The 27,396-nt window shown below is 42.9% G+C and overlaps 1 protein-coding gene across 1 annotated transcript in view; it reads left to right on the top strand.

The window, feature by feature from the left end:
- si:dkey-106n21.1 (solute carrier family 23 member 2) overlaps positions 1–27,396 on the top strand; it is a 67,656-nt gene that overhangs the window by 28,126 nt on the left and 12,134 nt on the right. Inside the window, exons 5-7 of the mRNA XM_035790292.2 lie at positions 5,645–5,826; positions 20,657–20,774; positions 25,195–25,351. Of these exons, the coding sequence (XP_035646185.1) occupies positions 5,645–5,826; positions 20,657–20,774; positions 25,195–25,351 (457 nt within the window). The remainder of the gene's footprint in view (positions 1–5,644; positions 5,827–20,656; positions 20,775–25,194; positions 25,352–27,396) is intronic.

Raw genomic sequence — 27,396 nt, forward strand, 5'->3', positions numbered from 1 at the left:
GCCTATCTGGTTAAATAAAGGTGAAATAAAAATAAATAAATAAATAAACAGAGAAATAGCATTTTATTTGGTCAAACACAATGTTTTTTGCTAAGAGCTGGCAGCAAGCTGATAGGTCTGCTGTTAGAACCAGTAAAGGCTGCTTTACCACTCCTGGGTAGCGGAATTACTTTAGCTTCCCTCCAGGCCTGAGGACAAAGCCTTTCCTCTAGGCTCAGACTAAAAATATGACAGATAGGAGTGGCTATAATCACCTACCATCCTCAGTAGCTTTCCATTTAAGTCGCCAATGCAAGGTTTGTCACTATTGATCGACAACAATAATTTTTACCACTCTTTTCTTTCATTATTTGTTTTTTTTACTCATGAATACAATTGCTTACTGTTCGTTGTGGGCATTTCCTGCCTAAGTTTGCCCACTTTGCCAATGAAATAATCATAAAATAAATGGCAACATCAAATATCAAATTTTGTGATGAATAATCCATCTGTTTTGATGAAAGATGGAGTTGAATTTGACTAATATGAAATAATGTGATCATTACAATTAGAGCGTGCTAGCTAACTTACTCTTACAGTAATTACATACAAAAGCACATCCCAGGATGCCCCCAATACAGTGGCAAACCGTCATTCAGAGCCCCACCTGTTTAGCTAAAGAAAATTAAATAAATGAGTCACCTATCAGTTTGCAAACACTGTAAAAACAAATTAATTGAGTGAAAAAAGCCTCATACAACCATGGTCTCTTTTCTCAGTGCTTTCTGTGGTGGAGGGGCAGCCAGCAGAAAATACAGAGCGTATATATTGGTAATCTTCACTAGTTGCGCTGTGATTGGCGCAGTGTACTGTCACTCATGGGGACACTACATCACTGCAGAATCTACAGTTAGAAGTGCCCATCCAAGAAGGCTCAAGGTCATTGGTCACAGATAATATTGTCAAATCGCGTTATATCTACCGTAGCTTTGATTGGACTGATCTTGTCAACATCATATTTCAAACCTCTAGCAAGCTAGTCAAGCAGTTATCATCATGAATCATGTTGACAAATCTACTGGCAAATCCTTTTCAATCCTTATCATATGAAAATAAATTCTAGATTAAATGTAGCGGTGCTCATCGGAAATCCCAAATTCAACAGTGATTGGTTTTTGAAGGAAACAGTGGCTAACTGCAAGCGTTGCAAAGTAATCACTATTTTGCATCCCATGCCTGCTATTCAGTGGAGCGGGTGTGTGTTCCAAGTTTGGGTTAAAGGATTTAAAACATCTATCTGAAAGGATATTTTTTCCAATCTTAAAAGGATAAACATTCACACGCAACACCATGCGCCAGAAAAGGTTGAATACGGTGGCCATGCTGGGGGCGGCAGGATAGCCTACCATGGTCAGAAACAGACTCTGCTTACAGCCCAACACCGTGCAGGACGTTTGGCATTTGCCAGAGAACACCAAGATTGGCAAATTCGCCACTGGCACCCTGTGCTCTTCACAGATGAAAGCAGGTTCACACTGAGCACGTGACAAACGTGACAGAGTCTGGAGACGCCGTAGAGAACGTTCTGCTGCCTGCAACATCCTCCAGCATGACCGGTTTGGCGGTGAGTCAGTCATGGTGTGGGGTGGCATTTCTTTGGGGGGCCGCACAGCCCTCCATGTGCTCGCCAGAGGTAGCCTAACTGCCATTAGGTACAGAGATGAGATCCTCAGACTCCTTGTGAGACCATATGCTGGTGCGGTTGGCCCTGGGTTCCTCCTAATGCAAGACAATGCTAGACTTCATGTGACTGGAGTGTGTCAGCAGTTCCTGCAAGGGGAAGGCATTGATGCTATGGACTGGCCCGCCCGTTCCCTAGACCTGAATCCAATTGAGCACATCTGGGACATCATGTCTCACTCCATTGCACCACAGACTGTCCAGGAGTTGGTGGATGCTTTAGTCCAGGTCTGGGAGGAGATCCCTCAGGAGACCATCCGCCACCTCATCAGGAGCATGCCCAGGCATTGTAGGGAGGTCATACAGGCACGTGGAGGCCACACACATTACTGAGCCTCATTTTGACTTGTTTTAAGGACATTACATCAAAGTTGGATCAGCCCGTAGTGTGGTTTTCCACTTTAATTTTGAGTGTCACTCCAAATACAGACCTCCATGGGTTGATAAATTTGATTTCCATTGATAATTTTAGTGTGATTTTGTTGTCAGCACATTCAACTATGTAAAGAAAAAAATATTTATTAAGAATATTTCATTCATTTAGATCTAGGATGTGTTATTTTAGTGTTCCCTTTATTTTTTTGAGCAGTGTATTATGTAATATGCCAGGGAGATATGTATATTGTAGCTAAGAAATTAATGCTAAGTGTATATTGTCTAGAAAGATGTTAGTAGGCCATGTGCCTAACCCTAATAATTTGGTCCCTTTCCCCGCAGAACTTTGCAGAGTGTTCTGACTTGATGTAGCCTATAATCTGTTTTAGAGAAATGTCATCATCAAATATGGTCTGCTTATTTGCCCCCTTAATTTATCCTATGGTTCTGACTTGGTATACAGGGAGAATACTGTACAAATAGTGTCGCTGTACATTTTGGGGTGGCAGGTAGCCTAGTGGTTAGAGCATTGGGCCATTAACCGAAAGGTTGCTGGATTGAATCCACGAGCTGACAAGGTAAACATCTGTTGCTCTGCCCCTGAACAAAGCAGTTAACCCACTGTTCCACTGGTAGGCTGTCATTGTAAATAAGAATTTGTTCTTAACTGACTTGCCTCGTTAAAATAAAATAAAATAAATACACCTAGTCACTACAAAGATACAGGCGTCCTTCCTATCTCAGTTGTCTGAGATACTGACTTGCCTAGTTAAATATAGCTTAAATTAAATTATTAGTATAATTTTTACATTTCAAAAGTGCTGAACAAATAGTTACATTGACTGGTGGCATTGTCATGGTGGAGGGTCATGTCAGGATGAGCCTGCAGGAAGGGTACCACATGAGGGAGGAGGATGTCTTCCCTGTAACGCATAGCGTTGCTATTGCCTGCAATGACAACAATCTCAGTCCAATGATGCTGTGACACACCACCCCAGACCATGACGGACCCTCCACCTCCAAATCGATCCCGCTTCAGAGTACAGGCCTCGGTATAATGCTCATTCCTTTGACGATAAATGCGAATCCGACCATCACCCCTGGTGAGACAAAACCACAACCTTGACTTATTCCACATTTTGTTGTGTTACAGCCTTAATTCAAAATGGATTGAAAAAAATAATAATTCTCACTCATCTACACACAATACCCCATAATGACAAAGTGAAAACACGTTTTTAGAAATGTTTGAACATTTACATAATTATTAAGACCCCTGAGTGAATACTTTATAGAAGCACCTTCGGTGTTGATTTCTGCTGTTAGTCTTTTGGAGCCTTATTTCTCATCCTTCAAGCTCCATCAAGTTGATTGTTGACCATTTCTAGACAGCCATTTTCAAGTTTTGCCAATACGTAATTAAGTCAAAACTGTAATTAGGCCACTCAGGAACATTCAAATCAAATAAAAGCAAATAAAATCCAAATGTATTTGTCACAATGCGCCGACTACAACAAGTGTAAACCTTACCGTGAAATGCTTACTTATACAAGCCCCTGAAACCCCACCTCTTCCCTTAAACAAAAAAAAGATTTAGATGCAAGTGGCTGTTCCACTGGATGTCAGTTCAAGATAAGAGTTAAATGAAAATGTAAATTTAACCAACAGTGCAGTTCAAGAAATAAGAAAAAACTAAATAAAAAAAAAAAATAATAAAAAGTAACGCAATAACATAACATCAATGAGAACATATACAGGGGGTACAGGTACCGATTCAGTATGCGGGGTAAAGGTTAGAGGTCATTTGTACATGTAGGTAGGGGTGAAGTGACTATGCATAGATAATAAACAGCGAGTAGCAGCAGTGTACAGAGCTGTAATAGTCCAGTGGACATTTGATTAGTTGTTCAGCAGTCTTATGGCTTTGGGGTTCTAGCTGTTATAAGGAGCCTTTTGGTCCTAGACTTGGCGCTCCGGTATCAATGTTGTCTTGGTAAGTGATTCCAGTGTTCATTTGGCGTTGTGTTTTAGGTTATTGTTCTTCTGAAAGATGAATTAGTCTCCCAGTGTCTGTTAGAAAGCATGTTTTTCTCTTGGATTTTGCCTGTGCTTATACCTGTATTCCTTTTTCTTTTTATCCTAAAACAAATCCTTATTCCTTGCTGATGACAGGCATACAAATAACATAATGCAGCCAGCACTGTGCTTGAAAATATGAAGAGTGATACTCAGTGATTTGTTGTGTTGGATTTGCCCCAAACAAAACACTTCATATTCAGGACAAAAAGTTAATTTCTTTGTCCAATATTTTGCTCAGTATTGCCAAAAGTGCCTTTTTGCAAACAGTATGCATGTTTTGGAATATTTTTAGTCTGTATATGCTTCCTTCTTTTCAATCTGTCATTTAGGTTAGTATTGTGGAGTAACTACAATGTTGTTGATCCATCCTCAGTTTTCTCATATTACAACCATTAAACTCTGTAACTGTTTTTAAATCAACATTGGTCAAATCCCAAAGCAGTTTACTTCCTCTTCGACAACTGAGGTAGGAAGGACGCCTGTATCTTTGTAGTGACTAGATGTATTTTATTTTTATTTAACTAGGCAAATCAGTTAAGAACAAAGTCTTATTTTCATTGACTGCCTAGGAACAGTGGGTTAACTGCCTGATCAGGGGCAGAACGACAGATTTTTTACTTTTCGGCTCAGGGATTTGATCTTGCAATATTTTGGTTACTAGTCCGATGCTCTAACCACTAGGCTACCTGCCGCCCCGTATTGATACACCATCCAAGGCCTAATTAATAACTTCACCATGTACATGGTGAACTCGTACATATTGTCAATACGTCATTAGAATGCACTATTTTAGAACATGACCTACCACTTGCATGTCAATATCAGACTGGGATTTATTGAAGTTTGCAGTCGCCCTCTATCTGTAAGCAAGACCAATGGCGAAAGAGTTCCAAAGGGATGCTGGCCAATGTTGACTCCAATGCTTCCCACAGTTGTGTAAAGTTGGCTCAGTGCTCAATGTCCAGTGAGTGGTGGGCCATACTTAATACAACCAGGAAACTGTTGCGCTGGAAAAAACCCAGCAGCTTTTCAATTCTTCACACACTCGAACCAGTGCGCCTGGCACCTATTACCATACCCGTTCAAAGGCACTTAAATATGTTGTCTTGTCCATTCACTCTCTGAATGGCACACATACTGTACACCATCCATTTCGCAATTGTCTCAAGGCTTAAAAATCTTTATTTAACCCGTCTCCTTCGCTTCATCTACATTGGATTAACAGGTGACAGGTGGATTAACAGGTGGATTAACAGGTGACATCAATAAGGGATCATAGCTTTCACCTGGATTCACCTGGTCAGTCTATGTTATGGAAAAAGCAGGTGTTTCTAATGTTTTGTACACTAAGTTTATTGCTGCAGTGGCAAGTGGAAACATAACCAACCCTCTTTACATAGGAAATACACTAGCTTTCAGAGAATAAAGCTAATCCAGTCTCACGCTAATCTCTTTGCCTTGTCATTCACAGATCCAGGGGGCCATCTTGGTGTCTTCCCTGCTCCAGCTAGTACTGGGCTTGTCAGGTCTAGTTGGTCTGGTGCTGAAGTTTATCGGGCCCCTGGCCATCGCTCCCACCATCAACCTCATTGGCCTCTCACTCTTCATAGAAGCCGGGAAGAAATCTGGGGCCCACTGGGGAATAGCTGCCCTGTGAGTAAAAGGCATTTTGCAATATTCCTGTGAAAACTGACTTTCACTGTTGTTGCATATTCAATGGAGGTGTGCAGAGGTTGAACAGGTTGCTCGAGGCTTCACTTGGCGCCACAGCACTCAATGTTCAGATAATTTGACACTTGTTCTGTGACCAATGCAACCTTGAGGTGAGCAAACCATTAATAATAAGAGGGGCCTGACGATGACCAAGCCTTCTTGTAGGTCTATCTATATAAGCTCTGTTTTTTGTAGCCTTTTGAATGCAAAACCAAATATGTGACCAGCCGGCTCAATTCTGTCTTATGTAACATTTTAAATAGTGTTTTTTACATTGGATAAAAGTGGAGACTCAGAGCTAGAAAATGTTATATCATACACTACAGTTGAGGAACAATGGGAAAGTAATTCTGCTTGAAAGGTTGATAAACTTTGAGAAAATTGCCTGTGAATATTTGAGTACACCTACTGGAGAGCTCTTTGTCTACACCTATTCAGCATTGTTGTCACGATAGTCATAATGATTGGACCATGGTGCAGCGTGCATAGAGTTCCACATATTTTAATTAATAGAAACTCACTAACAAAACAAACAAGCACAAACGAAACATGCTGCTACTGGTGTGCACACAGGCAACTATCTGTAGACAAGATCCCGCAAAGCACAATGAGGAAATGGCTGCCTAAATATGATCCCCCATCAGAGTCAACGATAAACAACAGTCTCTAATTGGGAACCATACCAGGCCAACATAAACCATTAATCACCTAGATGACCCACCCTAGTCACTATCACGCCCCAACCAACAGAGAATAAACAGCTGTCTATGGTCAGGGCATGACAATTGTTCACACCCTCTTAAGCCTTAACCCCACACATCTCTTTCACATATAAGGCCATGTGCTGAACAGAGTGAGTACGGTAGTGTACTAAACTATCGCGTTTCAGGTAAGACCCAGATACAAACAGTGTTGGAGTAACAACAGTTTATTACTAGTACAGGGGCAGGCAAAATGACAGGTCAAGGGCAGGCAGAGGTTGGTAATCCAGATAGGGTGCAAAAGATCCAGAATGGCAGACAGTCTCAAGGTCAGAGCAGGCAGGGGTCAATAATCTAGTGTGGTGTGGCAAAGTATAGAACCAGCAACATGTGCCAGTATTGTGGAAAATCTCAATAATTATACAAATTCCTAAAGCATCTAATCCATCTGTGCTGAATGACTACAGACCTGTCGCCTTGACAGTCTTAGTAATGAAATGCCTTGAGAAAATTGTGAAAAATCATATTCTCAGTGTCACTCAGAAGCTTCTCGACCCAGTTCAGTTTGCATATCAGCCTACCAGAGGAGTTGATGATGCCATTCTTACCCTCCATTACATGGTCTATAGACATCTAGAGGGTACCAAATCCCATGTCAGGATTCTGTTTGTTAACTTTTCTTCTGCCTTCAATACAAACCAGCCTTACATTCTGGCACAGTGACTCATTTGGCACTTCTCCTTAGATGGGGGGCTGGTTTTGTGGCTGTTGGACTTCCTGAGCCATGCTCACAGCGAGTCAAAATAGGTCCCCACGTGTCGGATATATGCAATACCAACACAGGCTCTCCTCAGGGATGTGTTTTGTCCCCACTCCTGTACATCTTGTACACTAATAGTTGTACCAGTTCCCATATTGACAGACACCTTGTTAAGTTCACTGATGACACTGCTTTGATCAGCCTGTTGCATGATGACAAGGAACATCATGGCCCGGTCCTAGTTGACTTTGTAGAGTGGTGTGAGGAATCCCACTTGGTCCTCAATACCAACAAGACCAAAGAGATGTGCATAGACTTCAGGAAGCGTACAACACCTACCTCTGCAACATCTGTCAGAGGTCAAAATATTGACATTTTTGAGGAATACAAATATCTGGATATGCTTTTGGACAATAAGCTTCAGTGGAGTAAATGTACAGACCTGATCTACAAGCTGGGATCTTTTAATGTAGACTGTACTATATTGACTCTGTTTTACAAATCTTTTATTGAGAGTATTTTAACTTTTGTATTGTTTGTTGTTTTGGCAATGCCACTGTCAGCCAGATAAATATCTTGAGAAGGATTATTACCACAACAAGCAAGATAATTGGAGTCAAACAGTCAGGCCTGGATGAGATCTTTAAGGTCAGGGCCCTCCGTAAGGCTCACATAATCATTTTAGACCCAAGCCACCCCCTGTACCTGGACTTTAAACTACTCCCCTCTGGGTGCAGGTATAGGGCACCCTTCAGCAGGAAAAACACAACTAGACAATCATTTGTGCCAGGTGTGATATCCCTCCTAAATAGCTCGGGCGAAGGTTCCTATCGACTCCGTAAGGCCACCAGGTTAGTCTTTTTAAAAAAAAAATAATTTGGATTATTATTATTATATATAATGTTTGTATTACTATGTAACTGTTATGAAAGTTGTATTGTCAATTTTGTTTTGTTTTTAACTTTAAATGTGTACATGACACTGCAACAAAATTTCCCTATAGGGACGTTAAAGTCAGTAAGTAAGCAGGCAGGCAGGCAGAATGATCAAAACCGAGAAAAACAGGAACTAGAACAGACAGGAGCAAGGGGAAAACTGCTGGTAGGTTTCACGAAAAAAAAAATGAACTGGCAACAGACAAACAGAGAACACGGGTATAAATACACTGGGGGATAATGAGGAAGATTGGCGACACCTGGAGGGGGGTGGAGACAAACTCTATGTAAACTGGACACCACATATCCTGAGGCTGCATTTATTGTAGCTGGGGAGGCTAATCTGAAAACAAGGCTCCCTAAATTTTATCAGCATATCGAATGTGCAACCCGGGCTGGCAAAACCCTGGATCAATGTTACTCTAACTTCCGCGAAGCATACAGCCCTCCCCCGCCCTCCTTTCGGAAAATCTAACCATGACTCCATTTTGCTGCTCCCAGCCTATAGACAGAAACTAAAACAGGAAACGCCCGTGCTCAGGTCTGTTCAACGCTGGTCCGACCAATCGGATTCCATGCTTCAAGATTGCTTCGATCACTTGGACTGGGATATGTTCCGCATATCGTCGTAAAATAACATTGATGAATACGCTGATTCGTGGAGCGAGTTTATTAGCAAGTGCATTGGTGATGTTGTACCCACATAGATTGATGGCAGCATTCGCGCAAAACTGAAAGCGCGAACCACTGCTTTTAATCAGGGCAAGGCGACTGGAAACATGACCAAAGACAAACAGAGGAGCTATTCCCTATGCAAGGCAATCAAACAAGCTAAGTGTCAGTATAAAGACAAAGTAGAGTCGCAATTCAACGACTAAGACACAAGGGGTATGTGGCAGGGTCTACAGTCAATCACGGACTACAAAAAGAAAACCAGCCCCGTCGCGAACTCCAATGTCTTGCTCCCAGACAAACTAAATAACTTCTTTGCTCGCTTTGAGGACAATACAGTGCCACTGACACGGCCCACTACCAAAACCTGCGGATGCTCCTTCACTTCAGCGAACGGGAGTAAAACATTTAAACGTGTTTAACCCTCGCAAGGCTGCCGGCCCAGACGGCATCCATAGCCGCATCCTCAGAATACGCGCAGACCAGCTGGCTGGTGTGTTAACGGACATATTCAATCAATCCCTATCCCAGTCCGCTGTTCCCACATGCTTCAAGAGGGCCACCATGGTTCCTGTTCCCAAGAAAGCTAAGGTAACTTGGTAACTGAGCTAAATGACTATCGCCCTGTAGCACTCACTTCCGTCATCATGAAGTGCTTTGAGAGACTAGTCAAGGACCATATCACCTCCACCCTACCTGACACCCTAGACCCACTCCAATTTGCTTACCGCCCCAATAGGTCCACAGACAACACAACCGCAATCACACTGCCCTAACCCATCTGGACAAGAGGAATACCTATGTAAGAGTGGTGTTCATTGACTACAGCTCAGCATTTAACACCATAGTATTCTCCTAACTCGTCATTAAGATCGAGACCCTGGGTTTCAACCCTGCCCTGTGCAACTGGGTCCTGGACGTCCTGACTGGCCGCCCCCAGGTGGTGAGGGTAGGAAACAACACCTCCACCCCACTGATCCTCAACACTGGGGACCCAGGGTGCATTCTCAGCCCTCTCCTGTACTCCCTGTTCACCGATGACTGCGTGGCCATGCACACCTCCAACTCAATCATCATGTTTGCAGATGACAATACAGTGGTTTGCTTGATTATCATTTACGACGAAACAGCCTACAGGGAGGAGGTGAGGGCCCTCGGAGTGTGGTGTCAGGAAAATAACTTCACACTCAATGTCAACAAATCAATGGAGACGATTATGGACTTCAGGAAACAGCAGAGGGAACACCCCCCTATCCACATCGATGGGAAAGTAGTGGAGAAGGTGGAAAGTTAAGTTCATCGGCATACACATCACGGACAAACTGAAATGGTCCGCACATACAGACAGTGTGGTGAAGAAGGCGCAGCAGCTCCTCTTCAACCTCAGGAGGCTGATTAAATTTTGCTTGTCACCAAAAACACTCACAAACTTTTACAGATGCACAATCAGGAGCATCCTGTCGGGCTGTATCACCGCCTGGTAACCATGTGCATGTGACAAATAAAATTGGATATGATTTGAAGCCCGGTAAAACAGATCAGGGTGTGACACTAAACAACCAAAGCTTTCAAGAATGGTTTATACTTTGTCTATCGACATGTCTGTATACAGTTGTCTCAGTGACATCATTCATGTTTTTAAGGCTTCCGAGTGGCGCAGCTGTCTAAGGCACGACATCCCAGTGCTAGAGGTGTCAGTACAGACCCTGGTTTGATCCCGGACTGTATTACAACTGGCTGTGATCGGGAGTCCCATAAGGTGGCGCACAACTGACTCAGCACCTTCCGGGTTAGGGGAGGGTTTGGCCAGTGTAGGCCGTCATTGTTAAATAAGAATGCATTCTTAACTGACTTGCCTAGTTAAAAGTAAAATAAAATTATATTGACATCAAACTTGTCGTTATGAAAGATTATACACAAAAACAAGCTACATTACATCAGCAGCCTGGTGGTCCAAAATTGCATGACTGGTGTATTTTAACACCAATAAACCCATCCGTTTAAAAATGTATTTAGTATTATGTAAATCTAGCAAACCAGGTAACTGAAAGCAACTTTCTAAACAATGTTTTGGCTTATTTCTAGCTTGTTAGCTAGCTAACCAACATTAAGTTAGCTGGATAGCCAGTTCAAATAATGGCTATATCATATAGCTGACAATGTCTTAACTCTAGCTCATTTGTATTCATTATTACAGGAAAATAAACTCACTACAAGATCATTATTTACAAGTTAATTGCGAGCTAATTACAGAAAATATTTTACGGTTGAGAGTGTGACAAAATGAAAGCAGGGCTTTCTACTGTAGAATTTTAGAACTTGGAAACTGTCTCGTTGGACTAACGTTATATCCCAATTTGTCATTGATGCAGGTCATGTTGTTCTTCACATTACCGTCTCTGGTATTTGTATTTATTATGGATCTCCATTTGCTGCTGCCAAGGCAGCTACTCTTCCCGGTGTAAAGCAGAAAAAAAACTGTAATAAACACAGAGGGGAGACAGAGAGCTGGTTTCAAGTGCAGGGTGCAGTAGGTGTTTATTGCAAAGGCCCACAGGAGAAGGCAGGTAGCTGGGTCCAGGGGCAGGCGGAAGGTCATACACAGGAGGAGGCAGGTAGCTGGGTCCAGGGGCAGGCAGAAGGTCATACACAGGAGGAGGCAGGTAGCTGGGTCCAGGGGCAGGCAGAAGGTCATACACAGGAGGAGGCAGGTAGCTGGGTCCAGGGGCAGGCAGAAGGTCATACACAGGAGGAGGCAGGTAGCTGGGTCTAGGCGCAGGCAGAAGGTCATACACAGGAGAAGGCAGGTGGCTGGGTCCAGGGGCAGGCAGAAGGTCATACACGGGAGGAGGCAGGTAGCTGGGTCCAGGGGCAGGCAGAAGGTCATACACAGGAGGAGGCAGGTAGCTGGGTCCAGGCGCAGGCAGAAGGTCATACACAGGAGAAGGCAGGTGGCTGGGTCCAGGGGCAGGCAGAAGGTCATACACAGGAGGAGGCAGGTAGCTGGGTCCAGGGGCAGGCAGAAGGTCATACACAGGAGAAGGCAGGTTGCTGAATCCAGGGGCAGGCAGAAGGTCATACACAGGAGAAGGCAGGTTGCTGAGTCCAGGGGCAGGCAGAAGGTCATACACAGGAGGAGGCAGGTAGCTGGGTCCAGGGGAAGGCAGGAGGTCATACACAGGAGAAGGCAGGTAGCTGGGTCCAGGGGCAGGCAGAAGGTCATACACAGGAGAGGGCAGGTGGCTGGGTCCAGGGGAAGGCAGGAGGTCATACACAGGAGAAGGCAGGTGGCTGGGTCCAGGGGCAGGCAGAAGGTCATACACAGGAGAGGGCAGGTGGCTGGGTCCAGGGGCAGGCAGAAGGTCATACACAGGAGAAGGCAGGTGGCTGGGTCCAGGGGCAGGCAGAAGGTCATACACAGGAGAGGGCAGGTGGCTGGGTCCAGGGGCAGGCAGAAGGTCATACACAGGAGGAGGCAGGTAGCTGGGTCCAGGGGCAGGCAGAAGGTCATACACAGGAGAAGGCAGGTTGCTGAATCCAGGGGCAGGCAGAAGGTCATACACAGGAGAAGGCAGGTTGCTGAGTCCAGGGGCAGGCAGAAGGTCATACACAGGAGAAGGCAGGTGGCTGGGTCCAGGGGAAGGCAGAAGGTCATACACAGGAGAAGGCAGGTGGCTGGGTCCAGGGGCAGGCAGAAGGTCATACACAGGAGAGGGCAGGTGGCTGGGTCCAGGGGCAGGCAGAAGGTCATACACAGGGGGTCCAAAAAGGCAACAGTACAGGCAGGGAAAATGCCAGTAACGTAGTCCGGGAGATCAGGCAATAGGAAGATAACAGGAAATCCAATAGGCTAAAGTATAGGCAGGGAATAGGCAAAAAGGCATCATTAGTGAGGCAGGCAAAATCTATCATACATAGGCGTAAATCACAGGAAACCCAGCGCTCTGAAAGACAAGTGTCACAAAACAAACAATACCTCAGTGATGGGGTGCAAAGAACTGAACTAAATAAGGTGTGATAATGACATACAAGTGTGTGAACAGGTGATTAGAATTCAGGTGATTGGGATCTGGCGAGTGAGCTGCGTTCAGGGGATGTAGGTGTTTGAGAGTGTGAGCTGGAAAGTGGGCTGGAAAGTGGCCTGCGTTCAGGGGATCTACGTGTTTGTGGGTGTGAGTTGGAAGCAGACGTTACAAAAACATTAAAATAAATTCACAGGTTTCACAACACACTGTGGACCCTCAGGCCCCTGCCCCACCACATATCTACAATACAAAATCCATGTTTACATATGTGTATAGTGCGTATGTTGTCGTGTGTGTGTTATCATGTGTCTATGGCTATGTTTGTGTTGCTTCACAGTCCCCGCTGTTCCATAACGTGTATTTTGATCTGTTTTTTAAATCAAATTTTACTGCTTGCATCAGTTACCTGATGTGGAATAGAGTTCCATGTAGTCATAGCTCTATGTAGTACTGTGCACCTCCCATAGTCTGTTCTGGACTTGGGGACTGTGAAGAGACCTCTTGTGGCATGTCTTTTAGGCTATGCATGGGTGTCTGAGTTGTGCACCACTAATTCAAACAGACAGCTCGGTGTACTCAACATGTCAATCAATCTTCTCCACCACTTGGAGCCAGGATAGATTGACATGCATATAATAAATTTTAGCGCTTTGTGCACATCCAAAGGCCAGCCGTGGTGTCCTGTTCTGAGCCAATTGCAATTTTCCTAACTCCCTTTTTGTGGCACTGGACCACATTACTGAACAGTGCGACCAAACTAGGGCCTGTATGACCTGCCTTGTTGATAGTGCTGTTTTAAGAAGGAAGAGCATCGCTTTATTATGGACATATTATTGTATCAATATGTTTTGACCATGACCGTTTACAATCCAGGGTTACTCCAAGCAGTTTAGTCACCTCAACTTGCTCAATTTCCACATGATTTATTACAAGGTTTAGTTGAGGTTTAGTGAATGATTTGTCCCAAATACAATGCTTTTAGTTCCAGAAACATTTAGGACTAACTTATTCCTTTTCACCCATTCTGAAACTAACTGCAGCTCTTTGTTAATTATGTGTTGCAGTCATTTGTCGCTGTAGTAGCTGAAATGTATAATGTTCAGTCATACGCATTCATAGACACACTGGCTTTACTCAAAGATTGAAAAAAGTAAGGGGCCTAGACAGCTTTACTGGGGAATTCCTGATTCTAACTGGATTATGTTGGAGAGGCTTCCATTAAAGAACACCATCTGTGTTTTTTTAGACGGGTAACTCTCTATCCATAATATAGTGGATAGATAGGAGTGTAAAGCCATAACACATACGTTTTTCCATCAGCAAACTATGATCAATTCATGTCAAAAGCCATACTGAAGTATAAAAAAACAGCCCCACAATCTTTTTGTCTTCAATTTCTCTAGCCAATCATCAGTCATTTGTGTAAGTGCTGTGCATGTTGAATGTCCTTCCGTTTAAGCATGCTGAAACGGAAGGACATTTGTTTACTGTAAAATAGCATTGTATCTGCTCAAACACAATTTTTTCCAAAAGTTTACTAAAGGTTGGTAACAGGCTGATTGGTCGGCTATTTGAGCCAGTAAATGGGGCTTTACTATTCTTAGGTAGTGGAATTACTTTTACTTCCCTCCAGGCCTGAGGGCACACACTTTCTAGTAGGCTTACATTGAAAATATCGTCCGCTATTTTCCTCAGTAATTTCCCATCCAAGTTGTCAGAGCCCGGTAGCTTGTCATTGTTCATAGAAAACAATAATTTTTTCACTTTACGGAATTCAAAATTACAATGCTTGTCTTTCATAATTTGGTCAGATATACTTGGATGTGTAGTGTCAGTGTTCATTGCTGGCATGTCATCCCTAAGTTTGCTAATCTTGACAATGAAAAAATCATTAAAGTAGTCGGTTTTGTGACGAATGAGCCATTTGATACAATGAATAATGGAGCTGAGTTTGCCTTTTTTCCCCAAAATGTCATTTTAAGGTGCTCCAACGTGTTTTACTATCATTCTTTATGTAATTTATCTTTGTTTCATAGTTTCTTAGTTTTTTTGTAATATCTTCTTTTTATTTAGTTTAGTCACATGATTTCTCAATTTGCAATCCGTTTGCCAATCCATTGTGCAGCCAGACTTACTTGCCATTCCTTTTGTCTAATCCCTCTCAGCCATACAATTTTTAAATTCCTCATCAATCCATGGCGATTTAACAGTTTTTACAGTCATTTTCTTAACGGGTGTGTAACTGGAATAAGCAATTTCATAAATGTGTCAAGTGCAGCGTCTGTTTGCTCCTCATTACACACAACAGACCAACAAATATTCTTGACAAACAACATAGGAATCGCTACAAAACTTACTGTATGATCTCTTGTACACTATATTATTCCCAGCCTTTTGAATTGTATTTTTTCTAGATATGGCTACTATATTGTGATCACTACATCTGATGGATCTGGAAACTGCTTTCAAGCAAATTTCTGCAGCATTAGTAAATATGTGATCAATACATGTTGATGATTTCATTCCTGTTTGTAACTACCCTGGTAGGTTGACTGATGACCTGAACCAGGTTGCATGCACTGGTTACAGTTTGAAGCTTTCTCTTGAGTGGGCAGCTTGATGAAAACCAGGCAATATTTACATTACCCAGCAAATATACCTCTCTGTTGATATCACCTACATTATCAAGCATTTCACACATTTTATCCAGATACTGACTGTTAGCACTTGGTGGCCTATAGCAGCTTCCCACGAGAATGGGTTTTAGGCGAGGTAGATAAACTTGTACCCATATTACTTCAACAGTATTTAACATGAAATCCTCTCTAAGCTTTACAGGAATGTGGTTCTGAATATAAATGGCCACACCTCCACCTTTGGCATTTCTGTAGATCTTATAAACATGTATTGCTACCACTGTATCAAAGGTATTATCTAAGTGAGTTTCAGAGATAGTCAGAATATGAATTTCATCTGTTACTATGAAATAATTGATTTCATGAACCTTGTTTCTTAAGCTGTGTTAATGTGGGCTATTTTGCGCACTTTTCTTCCGGGATGCTTGCTTGTTTTCATTGCTTTACTAGGAAGCTTAGCAGATGTAGATTTGTTCATGTTATTTATGTTCGTGCAGGGTGAGCTGCACACAGTGGACTTCCTACTAGGGCACACCACCGCAGTGTTAACAGTATACATCTGGTTCATAGGCACATGATTATTGCATACAATAGCTGTAGGATCAGCAGAGGCATTCAGGGCAGCTAGAGGGACATAAATTAGGGTACTTACATTGTGTCTACCAATGTCCATGGTATAATGTACATTTACTGAAGATTCATGACAACTCAGTGTCACAATGATAGGGATTAACTGAGCTGGGCTCGGTTCATTGATCATTCATTGTCTCTATAATGCTGTGAAAGGATCCAGGAACCCAAATGATTTAGGTGGATCCAAAACTACTTATAAGACGTGTTTTGTTTCCAAAAGGTATCAAAATTGTCAACAAAAGTTACACCCATGGAGCTGCAATAATCACGCAGCCAGTTGGGAAGAGAAACAATCTCGCTAAAGCGTTCAATGCCACAATTCAGAGAGAGCACGGGGCCAGATATGATGGGTCTTTTATTAGTGTCTACAGTAGCAGAGTCAAATCCAGTTTCAACTGTTCAGAGCTGCCCTTCGTAATGTCATTAAAACCCACGTGGACTACGATAAAATTGATTTCCAAGTTCTGACGTGGTACATTCAGGAGCAGCTTTGTAATGTCATTCACTCAAGCTCCAGGATAGGACATTGTTTTTGCACCAGGAACGGTCACACAATTGCTGCAATGGAACTCTGAGTGATCTGGTTTGCCCCGAAACAAAGCATAATAGATACAGCTCCTACAGCGATGGAACCTTTCATTTATTTCTCCAGACAAACACACACTATATCAAATGAAATCAATGTATATTTGTAACATGCACAGGACACAGAAGGCGTAAACTGTACAATGAAATGGTTCCTTGCATAGTGGGGTCTTTTGTTTAGACATATAGCTAGCTAGACAATGAGCCATAATCCCAAATCATAACGGTACTACCATGCATGAATCTACAGGTAGCTAAAGCTAACCAACTAGGTTCAATGTTAGCTAGCTAGCTAACATTGGGCTTTAACTAGCAATGCAAATGTCTCTGAGATACGAATAATATTACTACACAGATCATACACGTAACGTTAGCTAGTGAGCCAGCCAGCCAGTTAACTTTAGCTAGCTAGCTAACAGTACACCTTAACCTGCAAAGAAAATAACTTTCTGGCAAAAGTAGTAACGTATAATATCTGAAAATGTAGCTAACTAGACTCTCTTATCTGTATACATGGATGAACGCTTCTCCCTCTTTGTTACGGATGCCACGGTTGCCCGTAGTTCATAAATATAATCTGGAGACAGGTGTTTTTTTTGTAGTTCTTTGTGATATCTTTAAAAAAGCTGTGTTAGAAAGGATTACCTACACATACTGAGCAGCTCATGTTATAGACATGGCAGACCAATCTGAACTCATCTCCCGGCATGTCCAGCCCATCCATTATCTCAGCCAATCATGTATGGCTAGGGTGAAGGTTCCTGACTTTTTCCGTGGCTAAACCAACTAGGCTCATAATTTAACAATTCTATTCGTATTATGGTATCCCAGGAGGTCTGGAGGCGAAAGAAATGCACACCTGTTTAGGCAAGGTGCTAGTTAGTGGAGTATAACACTCAAAAAAGAAAAGGTGAGCCGCGCACTTTAGGAGCTCAGATGCAATAATTGAATAACCTAATAACCAACATTTCTACAGACAAGCTGTCTTCATCAGGGTACAGTATAATGGCAAACACTGCAGGTCACTAAGCTGATGGCACAAATTAGGGGCAATTAGGGGAGAATGCCAACTTGTGGTGCAGCCCACATATAGGGAGCACCGTGGCACACCGTAGGAGATAAAAAGAGCGGCAGAGAGTGAGCCAAGAGGCGGGAACAAAGCTCCCGGGGCACGGAACCAAATACGAGGAGGTGGCCCAGAAAGTTATTTTATTGTTACGTTTATTTTATGTTGAAATTTATGTTTTATGTTGAGATTCTAGTCATAAAGGCGTGCTTTCTGACTAGAATCTCCCTGTCTCTGTGTCCATCCCTGTGCGTTCAAATCCAACACCCCGTAGTTTACCACAGTATTTACAGATGGCATACAAGTTTGCTTTTAAGGCACATGTTCCAGAAGGCATTTCTGCCAAAAACGCATTTTGATAAACAAATGTTTACTTCCAAATGCCTCTCCTGTGAAGTAGTTTCCTAAAATGAGTCAAAATATGATCAGCGTGGTCTAACAAACAAGCCAGTAGAACATGTGACAGTCTCTTCTAAGAGGTAACTCACAGTAAGCAAGGAGAAAACAAAAGATTTTCCCAGGAGACACAGCTTCAATTGACCCAATGTTCAGGCTTTATCTGTGTCACAATAGTTGGTTCTGATTCAAGTCACACAACTTCAGTCCCGACTTCAGTAGTCATGCTATTCAACTCTCATCCCCAAATGACAATTTAAGCAAATGTTTCCGATTTATTGATCTGTGTTGTCCTAAATGGCCGTCTGTACAGGCTCTTTGCCCAGCGAACGGACAACATCTGCTTCCTACCAGTTAATCTGACAAAGCTCCAACCGCCTCAGATCATAAAAACTCACTGCACCCCTCGCTCAGCCTCTCCTTCAACTCTTACTCCCCCACCCAACCCTACCCCAACCCCTGTGAAATGTGTCTTTATTTACAGAGGGGCGGGCGGGTGGGCGTCTATGGATAATGTCATAACTACGGTGAGAGAATCTTGTGGGATCCTGTCTCCATGTCTGGCTACTAATCAGCCACATCCCACTTAGCCTAGTGCCCCTTTCCTCCCTCTCTCCTACCATCTTGAGTCCTCCTGCATGCTCAGGGGCTTAGCCGAGTCACGGGGAGGCCACTGTTGTCGTTGCTGTGCCAGACAGTGCCGGTTTATGAATGGAAGCTGCAAAAATGACCACTGAGCTTCTAGACCAATGTCTACATTTGATACCGTTCCATTAATTACATTCCAGCCATCCTCATTTCCTTCACCTGCCCCCACTGCTGGCAGACAGGCATCCACACCCTTCCTTGGAACCTCTGTCAAGTGCCCTTTAGTGCTGTGGAAATTATTATGTAACCACTCTTTCTGGTAGTAAGGGGAATCCGTCTAAATTCTGGAAAACTGTCAATCTCTGAAGCAAAGCTGCCACTACTCTCAAACCCCTGGATGCTGTTTATCATAGCGTCCTTTGTTTTATCACAGGAAACATTTTAATTACTCATCACTGCATTCTTTACCAAAGGTTGGCTGGACCGCTTTAAAGTCACAAGATATTTTTGTTTACAAAGCTCTGCTCCACAAACTTCCGATTTACCTAACATCAAATTACAAGTTATCAAACCCATTCACAGGTGTGTCTAGAGTGTTAGGTAAATCAGCTTTTAATTTCCTTGTTTGGAATATTCTCCAAAATACAGTACGTTTCGACTGGATGCTTCAGTGTCCCTAAGGCAAATCTGACAACTGACAACTGACTGATTTTTATCATCAAGAATGTGTTTGTTTTAATTGACTGTGTTTTGTATGTTTTGTATGTTAATATGTATATTGTGTATATTTATGCTTATCTATACTTGCCTATTGATGGACTTGTTTTGTAATGCGCAGGCCAGTGCTCGTTTTTAAAAAGAGACTTTAGTCTCAATAGCCTGTGTTCTGGGAAAGTTTGCTATGGAGGCAAAAACTGTGGTTGCATGGTTGGATGTATTGATAGTGAATTAGATAGGCTTTATTCCTGGAAACAGTGCTGGGAGTTGAAGAGAGGATCTGCATCGTGGTGAACACCGTTGACCGGCTTCATACAGCTGTCACAATATCAGACGGCATCGATAGCACCCAAGGCCAGGCAGTGTAGTGTTAGGAAATATGCCCCAAATGGCACCCTATTCCCTATATAGTGCCCTACTTTTGCCCGTGCACCGCATAGGGAATAGGGTGCCATTTGGGATGCAAACTTAGTGAACAGGTTATCACTCATCTGAGCGCTGTTATCAATCAACAAATAGTTACCATCAGTATCCCACAATTACATAAGATAACATGCATTTGATTGTCATAATATGTTCTGGGGTTTATCTTTAATACACTATGAATTTCAGTTAGTTTTATCACCCAGGATTAGCCGTAATCTCCCTTTTGTTGTGAGCTTTAAGCAACGCCTTAACGTCTTAAATAAAGGGTGGGATCACACTCGCACAACCGCATGTAATGACATGTTATTCTTCGAGCTAATTCACCCCAAGTTGATGTGTATGAAAACATGTCAAGTCTATATATGGGGGTGACAGGTAACCTAGCAGTTAAGAGTGTTGGGCCAGTAACCGAAAGGTCGCTGGTTTGAATCCCCGAGCTGATTAGGTGAAAAATCTGTTGATGTGCCCTTGAGCAAGACACTTTACCCCGATTGCTACTGCAATCTCTCTGGATAAGAGTGTCTGCTAAATTACTCAAATGTGTAAGTTATTGTGGCCCTGGGTTAGACCACTAGTTTAAGGTGGTCCAATGTGCGTGAGAATCCTTGTGTTTGTCTTTCCTTCCCACAGGACAGTGTGCCTCATCCTTCTGTTTTCTCAGTACCTGAGCAAAGTTGAAGTTCCTTTGATTGCTTACAAGGATAAGAAGTGGGAAGTGTTCCAGTATCCTCTCTTTAAGCTGTTTTCAGTAAGTTACTATACCTGTTTTCTGTGCTGAAAGATACTTGCTTCATATATACAGTACATCACCGTTTTATAAACCACACTTCACACTTCTGCACACGTTACAACGTTTCAGACGCAGACTGCGTGTACTTTGTGGCCCTTCGTAGCCCTTCGTAAACACCTGCAGTATACAACGTCTGTTTAAAGAAAATGCGTTTCTTATAAGAAAATGTATGAACATTGTTACCATTCATACATCTGTTACCATAAAAACTCTATTGTTCTAAATTAAATGTACACTTAAACCAGAAATATCTTACTGTACGGACTCGGGAGAGGCGAAGGTTGAGAGCCATGCGTCCTCCGAAACACAACCCAACAAAGCCGCACCAATGTGTCAGAGGAAACACCGTACACCTGGCGACCATGTCAATGTGCACGGGCCCACCACAGGGCCAAACCCTCCCCTAACCCGGACGATGCTGGGCCAATTGTGCGCCCCCCATGGGGTCGCGGCCGGCTGTGACAGAGCCTGGACTAGAACCCAGAATCTCTATTGGCACAGCTAGTACTGCGATGCAGTGCCTTAGACCACTGCAGGTTTGGGTTTTACTAGGACGTGGCGGATGGGCGTAAGCATCTGCCTCTGGTGCTAAAAGTTGCATGTTCAAATCCAGCGATAGAAAGTAGTTTTGTCGAGTTTTGGTTTAAGCCTATCCTAAACCTTAACCCTTACCTTAACCATTCTGATTTAAAACCTAACCTTAAGATATGTGTTAATGACTAAATCTAACCCTAACCTTAAAAATGTGGAGTTAATGCCTAAACTTAACCTTAAACACTTCGAAATTTGACGTTTTTAAAGAACGTCTAAATTTGACGTTTGAGAAACATGGATGAATGTCTGATTCTGATGTGAGAGCTTGTTGTTTAGTCCAGGACTACATTTAATCTGGGTCCAGGAAACTGGCCCACTGTGCGCTATAGGAACATAACACTTTTGGAGCCAAGCATAATATGAATGTCATTCTCAGTGCCTTCTCTTTTAACACCAATTTAGTAGCAATACATTCCTTTGGGAGTGATCATTAATGGACAGTCTATGCCAAAGGAAAGTTAAAAAATTATGGGATAGAAAAAAAGCTTAACCATAGATGAAAATGAGTTCACAGCAGGGTTTAGTCATTCTTATTTGCACACCACAATCTACTCCTCGATACACCTCTATAGAACTAAAATTTTGCCAGTTGGGAAGTGTCACTCAGGTGTCAACATCACAACAAAAAGCTTGTAAGAGAGCCTAACAAGACTAGAGTTTAGTATCAGAATGAGGATGTTCCACCCTGCAGCTAGGGAACTTATGGAGTTCACTTGTGATAATGTGGAAGAGGTACTATGTCAAGACAAGCACACACCTTACATTTACATTCTAGCAGCACTTTACAAACAAACAAAAACATGCCACAATGTAGCAGCATAAATACTATATGTCTCTAAACGACATCTAAACTAAATGATATGTCTAAACAATGTATCTAAATTGTGTTTTTAAATGATATGTCTCATTGAGATGTCTAAACTAACCGATGTTTCTAAATTATGTGTCTAAATTATGTCTTAATGAGATGTCGAAACTAAACAATATGTTGAAACAAAGTTTAAACTTTTTTATTTATTTATTTTATTTTACCTTTATTTATACAGGTTTCTCATTGAGATACTATCTCTTTTCCAAGAGAGACCTGGTCCAATAGCAGCAGGGGAAACAACGTTTCAGACAAAACAACTTACATACACTAACACAACATTAAACACAACTATATACACATATAGTACAACAATTACCTATTACATTAAAAACACAAACAGCTGGCCTAAAAACAGTTACACTCTTCTATGATAAATACATAGATCAAGTGTTTAAACTCCACCAACAACACTAGATCATCACATTTTAAAATGTTCAGGAGGGAATTCCAGGACCACGGTGCTTAGTAACCAGAGCTATTTCTACCATGACCTGTTCTCATTTTTGGTACTGTTAGAAGCAAGTCAGAATGGGACCGTAATTGGTATTTATTTACTGACCTGACAAAAAAATAACAGAGATACATATTTTACCCAATATGACCTTATAAATCAGTGTATACCAGTGTTTAAGCCTACGCAAGTTCAATGACGACCAGCCAACAGCACTGTAGAGATCACAATGATGTGTTAGATGTTTCTGATTTGTAATGAACCTGAGGGCCGCATGATACACTGAATCAAGTGCTCTCAGGGTAGTGGCTGAGGCCTGCATATACAGTGGGGCAAAAAAGTATTTACTCAGCCACCAATTGTGCAAGTTCTCCCACTTAAAATGATGAGATGCAAATTATGGTGGAAAATAAGTATTTGGTCGCCTACAAACAAGTAAGATTTCTGGCTCTCACAGACCTGTAACTTCTTCTTTAAGAGGCTCCTCTGTCCTCCACTCGTTACCTGTATTAATGGCACCTGTTTGAACTTGTTATCAGTATAAAAGACACCTATCCACAACCTCAAACAATCACCCTCCAAACTCCACTATGGCCAAGGCCAAAGAGCTGTCAAAGGACACCAGAAACAAAATTGTAGACCTGCATCAGGCTGGGAAGACTGAATCTGCAATAGGTAAGCAGCTTGGTTTGAAGAAATCAACTGTGGGGCAATTATTAGGAAATGGAAGACATACAAGACCACTGATAATCTCCCTCGATCTGGGGCTCCACGCAAGATCTCACCCCGTGGGGTCAAAATGATCACAAGAATGGTGAGAAAAAAATCCCAGAACCACATGGGGGGACCTAGTGAATGACCTGCAGAGAGCTGGGACCAAAGTAACAAAGCCTACCATCAGTAACACACTACGCCGCCAGGGACTCAAATCCTGCAGTGCCAGACGTGTCCCCCTGCTTAAGCCAGTACATGTCCAGGCCCGTCTGAAGTTTGCTAGAGAGCATTTGGATGATCCAGAAGAAGATTGGGAGAATGTCATATGGTCAGATGAAACCAAAATATAACTTTTTGGTAAAAACTCAACTCGTCGTGTTTGGAGGACAAAGAATGCTGAGTTGCATCCAAATAACACCATACCTATTGTGAAGCATGGGGGTGGAAACATCATGCTTTGGGGCTGTTTTTCTGCAAAGGGACCAGGACGACTGATCCGTGTAAAGGAAGGAATGAATGGGACCATGTATCGTGAGATTTTGAGTGAAAACCTCCTTCCATCAGCAAGGGCATTGAAGATGAAACGTGGCTGGGTCTTTCAGCATGACAATGATCCCAAACACACCGCCTGGGCAACGAAGGAGTGGCTTCGTAAGAAGCATTTCAAGGTCCTGGAGTGGCCCAGCCAGTCTCCAGATCTCAACCCCATAGAAAATCTTTGGAGGGAGTTGAAAGTCCGTGTTGCCCAACAACAGCCCCAAAACATCACTGCTCTAGAGGAGATCTGCATGGAGGAATGGGCCAAAATACCAGCAACAGTGTGTGAAAACCTTGTGAAGACTTACAGAAAACGTTTGACCTCTGTCATTGCCAACAAAGGGTATATAACAAAGTATTGAGATAAACTTTTGTTATTGACCAAATACTTATTTTCCACCATCATTTGCAAATTAATTAATTAAAAATCCTACAATGTGATTTTCTGGATTTCTTTTCTCATTTTGTCTGTCATAGTTGAAGTGTACCTATGATGAAAATTACAGGCATCTCTCATCTTTTTAAGTGAGAGAAGTTGCACAATTGGTGGCTGACTAAATACTTTTTTTGCCCCACTGTATATATCATTAAAATCTAAAACCGACAGTAACGTACATCATACCAGCTCCTTCCTGGCCTCAAAAGAAAAACAAACCTTATGCCGGTAATAAAATCCTATTTTCAGCTTGAGCTTCCTTGTCAAGTTCTCTACATGCACAGTGAAGCTCATCTTACCATCAACCCACACACCCAAATATTTGTACACTTTAACTTGCGCTATAGTATGTCCAGCCAATGTAGCAATGACATGATTTGTAAGATGCCTGGCATTTGAAAATACCATGCATTTTGTTTTACCCGAATTTATAATCAGCTTTAAATCATACAGATTCTGTTGTATGATGTTAAATGCTCTTTGGGCATTTTCAAAAGCTAAAGATAAACTACTACCACTTGAATAAAGAACAGTATCATCTGCATAAAAAATAATATCCGTTGTTTCAATAAGATCCCCAATGTTATTGATATACAAAATGAACAACACTGGGCCCAAAATAGAACCTTGCGGAACATCTGAGTACACCTCTATGGACTCAGATTTACAACCATCCGCCATTACACATTGTGTACGATTTGATAGGTAATTTATAAACCAATCTAGAGCATGACCAGTAAACTAAACAATACATTTCTCCTTTCTGTTTCCACAGGCTTTGTTTGGGATGTGTGGTGCCTGGTTGGTCTGCTTTTTGCTAACCATCTTTGAAGCCCTTCCCTCTCAACCGGACCAGTATGGCTACACAGCCAGGACTGACGTGAACCTGGATGCCATCACCAGCGCACCATGGTTCCACGTCCCATATCCAGGTGAGATGGAGCAATATCATTTATTATTTTATTTTGTATTTGTATTCTTTCTTTATTCAGGGAAAACCCATTGAGACCAGGGTTTCATTCCCAATACTGCCCTAATCCCAGTAACACAAAAAACAATACAATGTAAAACAAAACATCAGAAAAGCACTGTTACCATTGAGTAGGCTTGGGTTTTTCTAGGGCGTTATGGACGGGGTGGTGGATAGGTGTAATCCATTGACTGAATATGGCTAGCGAATGGATAAACAAAGACATTGATCATGTGACACCATTCATCCCTATGTGAAAACGCAATAGCGCAAAAGCCAAATTATGTCGGTTAAAATGGAAATGTTGTTGCAGGCTAGTTTAGTGCTGCCCCCTCTCATTGTGTAACTCACGTTGAATGTTAACCAGAGTACTGTAGGCTGCCATTAGCAACTAAATTATCCTTATAACTTCTTCTGTGTGCGATTTTAAAATAATGATTTCAAGGACAGACATATGTTGTATTAGAATCAGTAATGGGTACCATGATTGCGGTAGCAAGGAAAATAATCTTTGGCTTAGGTGACTGGAGTCTCTGACAATTTTATGGGCTTTTGTCTGACACAGCCTATTATATAGGTCCTGGATGGCAGGCAGCTTGGCAGGCAGCTTGGCCCCAGTGATGTACTGGGCCGTATGCATTACCCTCTGTCGGAGCCGTTTTGTCCCAAGAGCAGGAAGGCGAGGAGCACCCCATCATGTACGTCAGCAGGAAACTCCTCCCGAGGGAGAAGAAATACTCTCTGAGCTCTTGTCGTTGGGTCGGGCTGAGGTCTTCCCCCATTGCAACTTCGACTGAGGGCGGGCCCTGCTGTGGCCAGGTCCACGTTATGCACAGCGACTCGCATGCATGCCCTTTCTTCAGTAAATTCACCTGGTAAAGCCGACTACCAGCTCAATGATATCATAGGGCCCATGCCACGTAGCCAGGAATTTATTCTCAATTGTAGGGATCAGCACCAAGACCTTCTCACCTGGTTGGAACTCTTGTGGTTAGGCCCCACATTTGTAGACACGTTCCTGGGCACGTTGCACCTGGGCCATGTGCTCTCTCACCACTGGCCAAATCGTCGTCATCCTCTCCCTCATCTCCTCAACATGTTCTACTATGCTATAAAGGGAGGTTGGCTGCTCTTCCCAGACCTCCTTGGCCAGGTCCAGCAGCCCGCGGGGCCGACTGCCATACAGGAGCTCAAAGGGGGAGAACACCGTGGATGCTTGGGGTACCTCGCATACTGAAAACATCAGGTGGGGCAGCAGCTGGTCCCAGTTCCTCCCATCTCTCTCTCTCTCCCTTATTTAGCATCTGTTTTAGGGTCTTGGTGAAACGTTCCACCAGCCCATCCGTTTGTGGATGGTACACACTGGTCCTCACCTGTTTTATTTGTAACATATTGCAGAAATCTTTCATCACCCGAGACATGAACGCGGTGCCCTGGTCCTTCAGGATTTCCCACAGAACACCCACCTGGCTAAATAAATGGAAGCGCTCCCGTGCGATACCTTTTGCTGCCGTCGTGCGTAGCAGGATTGCCTCAGGATACCGGGTGACGTAATCCACGATGACCGGGATGTATTGGTGTCCCCTTGCGGTCTTCACCAACGGACCCACCAGATCCATTGCCACCTGCTCCAATGGCACTCCTTTAATGGGCAAGGGAATCAAATGGTTTCAATAATGCACCCTAGGAGCTGTGATCTGGCACTCCGGGCAACTACGGCAGGAGTCCTCCATGGCGCACTTGACTCCGGACCAGTGGAACCGGTTCCTGATCCGCTCCCTGGTTTTCTCCATCCCCAGGTGTGCCCCAAGCAGGTAGGTGTGGGCAAGATGCAACACAGTCCTAACATACTGGCTGGGTATGAGTAACAAGTCTTTTGTCTCCCTACTATGCTTTACTACCAGATACAATAAATTATGCTTGATTGCGAAGTGGGGGTAGTGCCAATCATTTACCCCAGGTAACAGTATGCCATCCACCGCAATGACCTGGCCCCTAGTGCTCTGG

Source organism: Oncorhynchus keta, chromosome 17 (genome assembly GCF_023373465.1).
Source record: "Oncorhynchus keta strain PuntledgeMale-10-30-2019 chromosome 17, Oket_V2, whole genome shotgun sequence".
In the NCBI taxonomy this organism is placed as follows: Eukaryota; Metazoa; Chordata; class Actinopteri; order Salmoniformes; family Salmonidae; genus Oncorhynchus; species Oncorhynchus keta.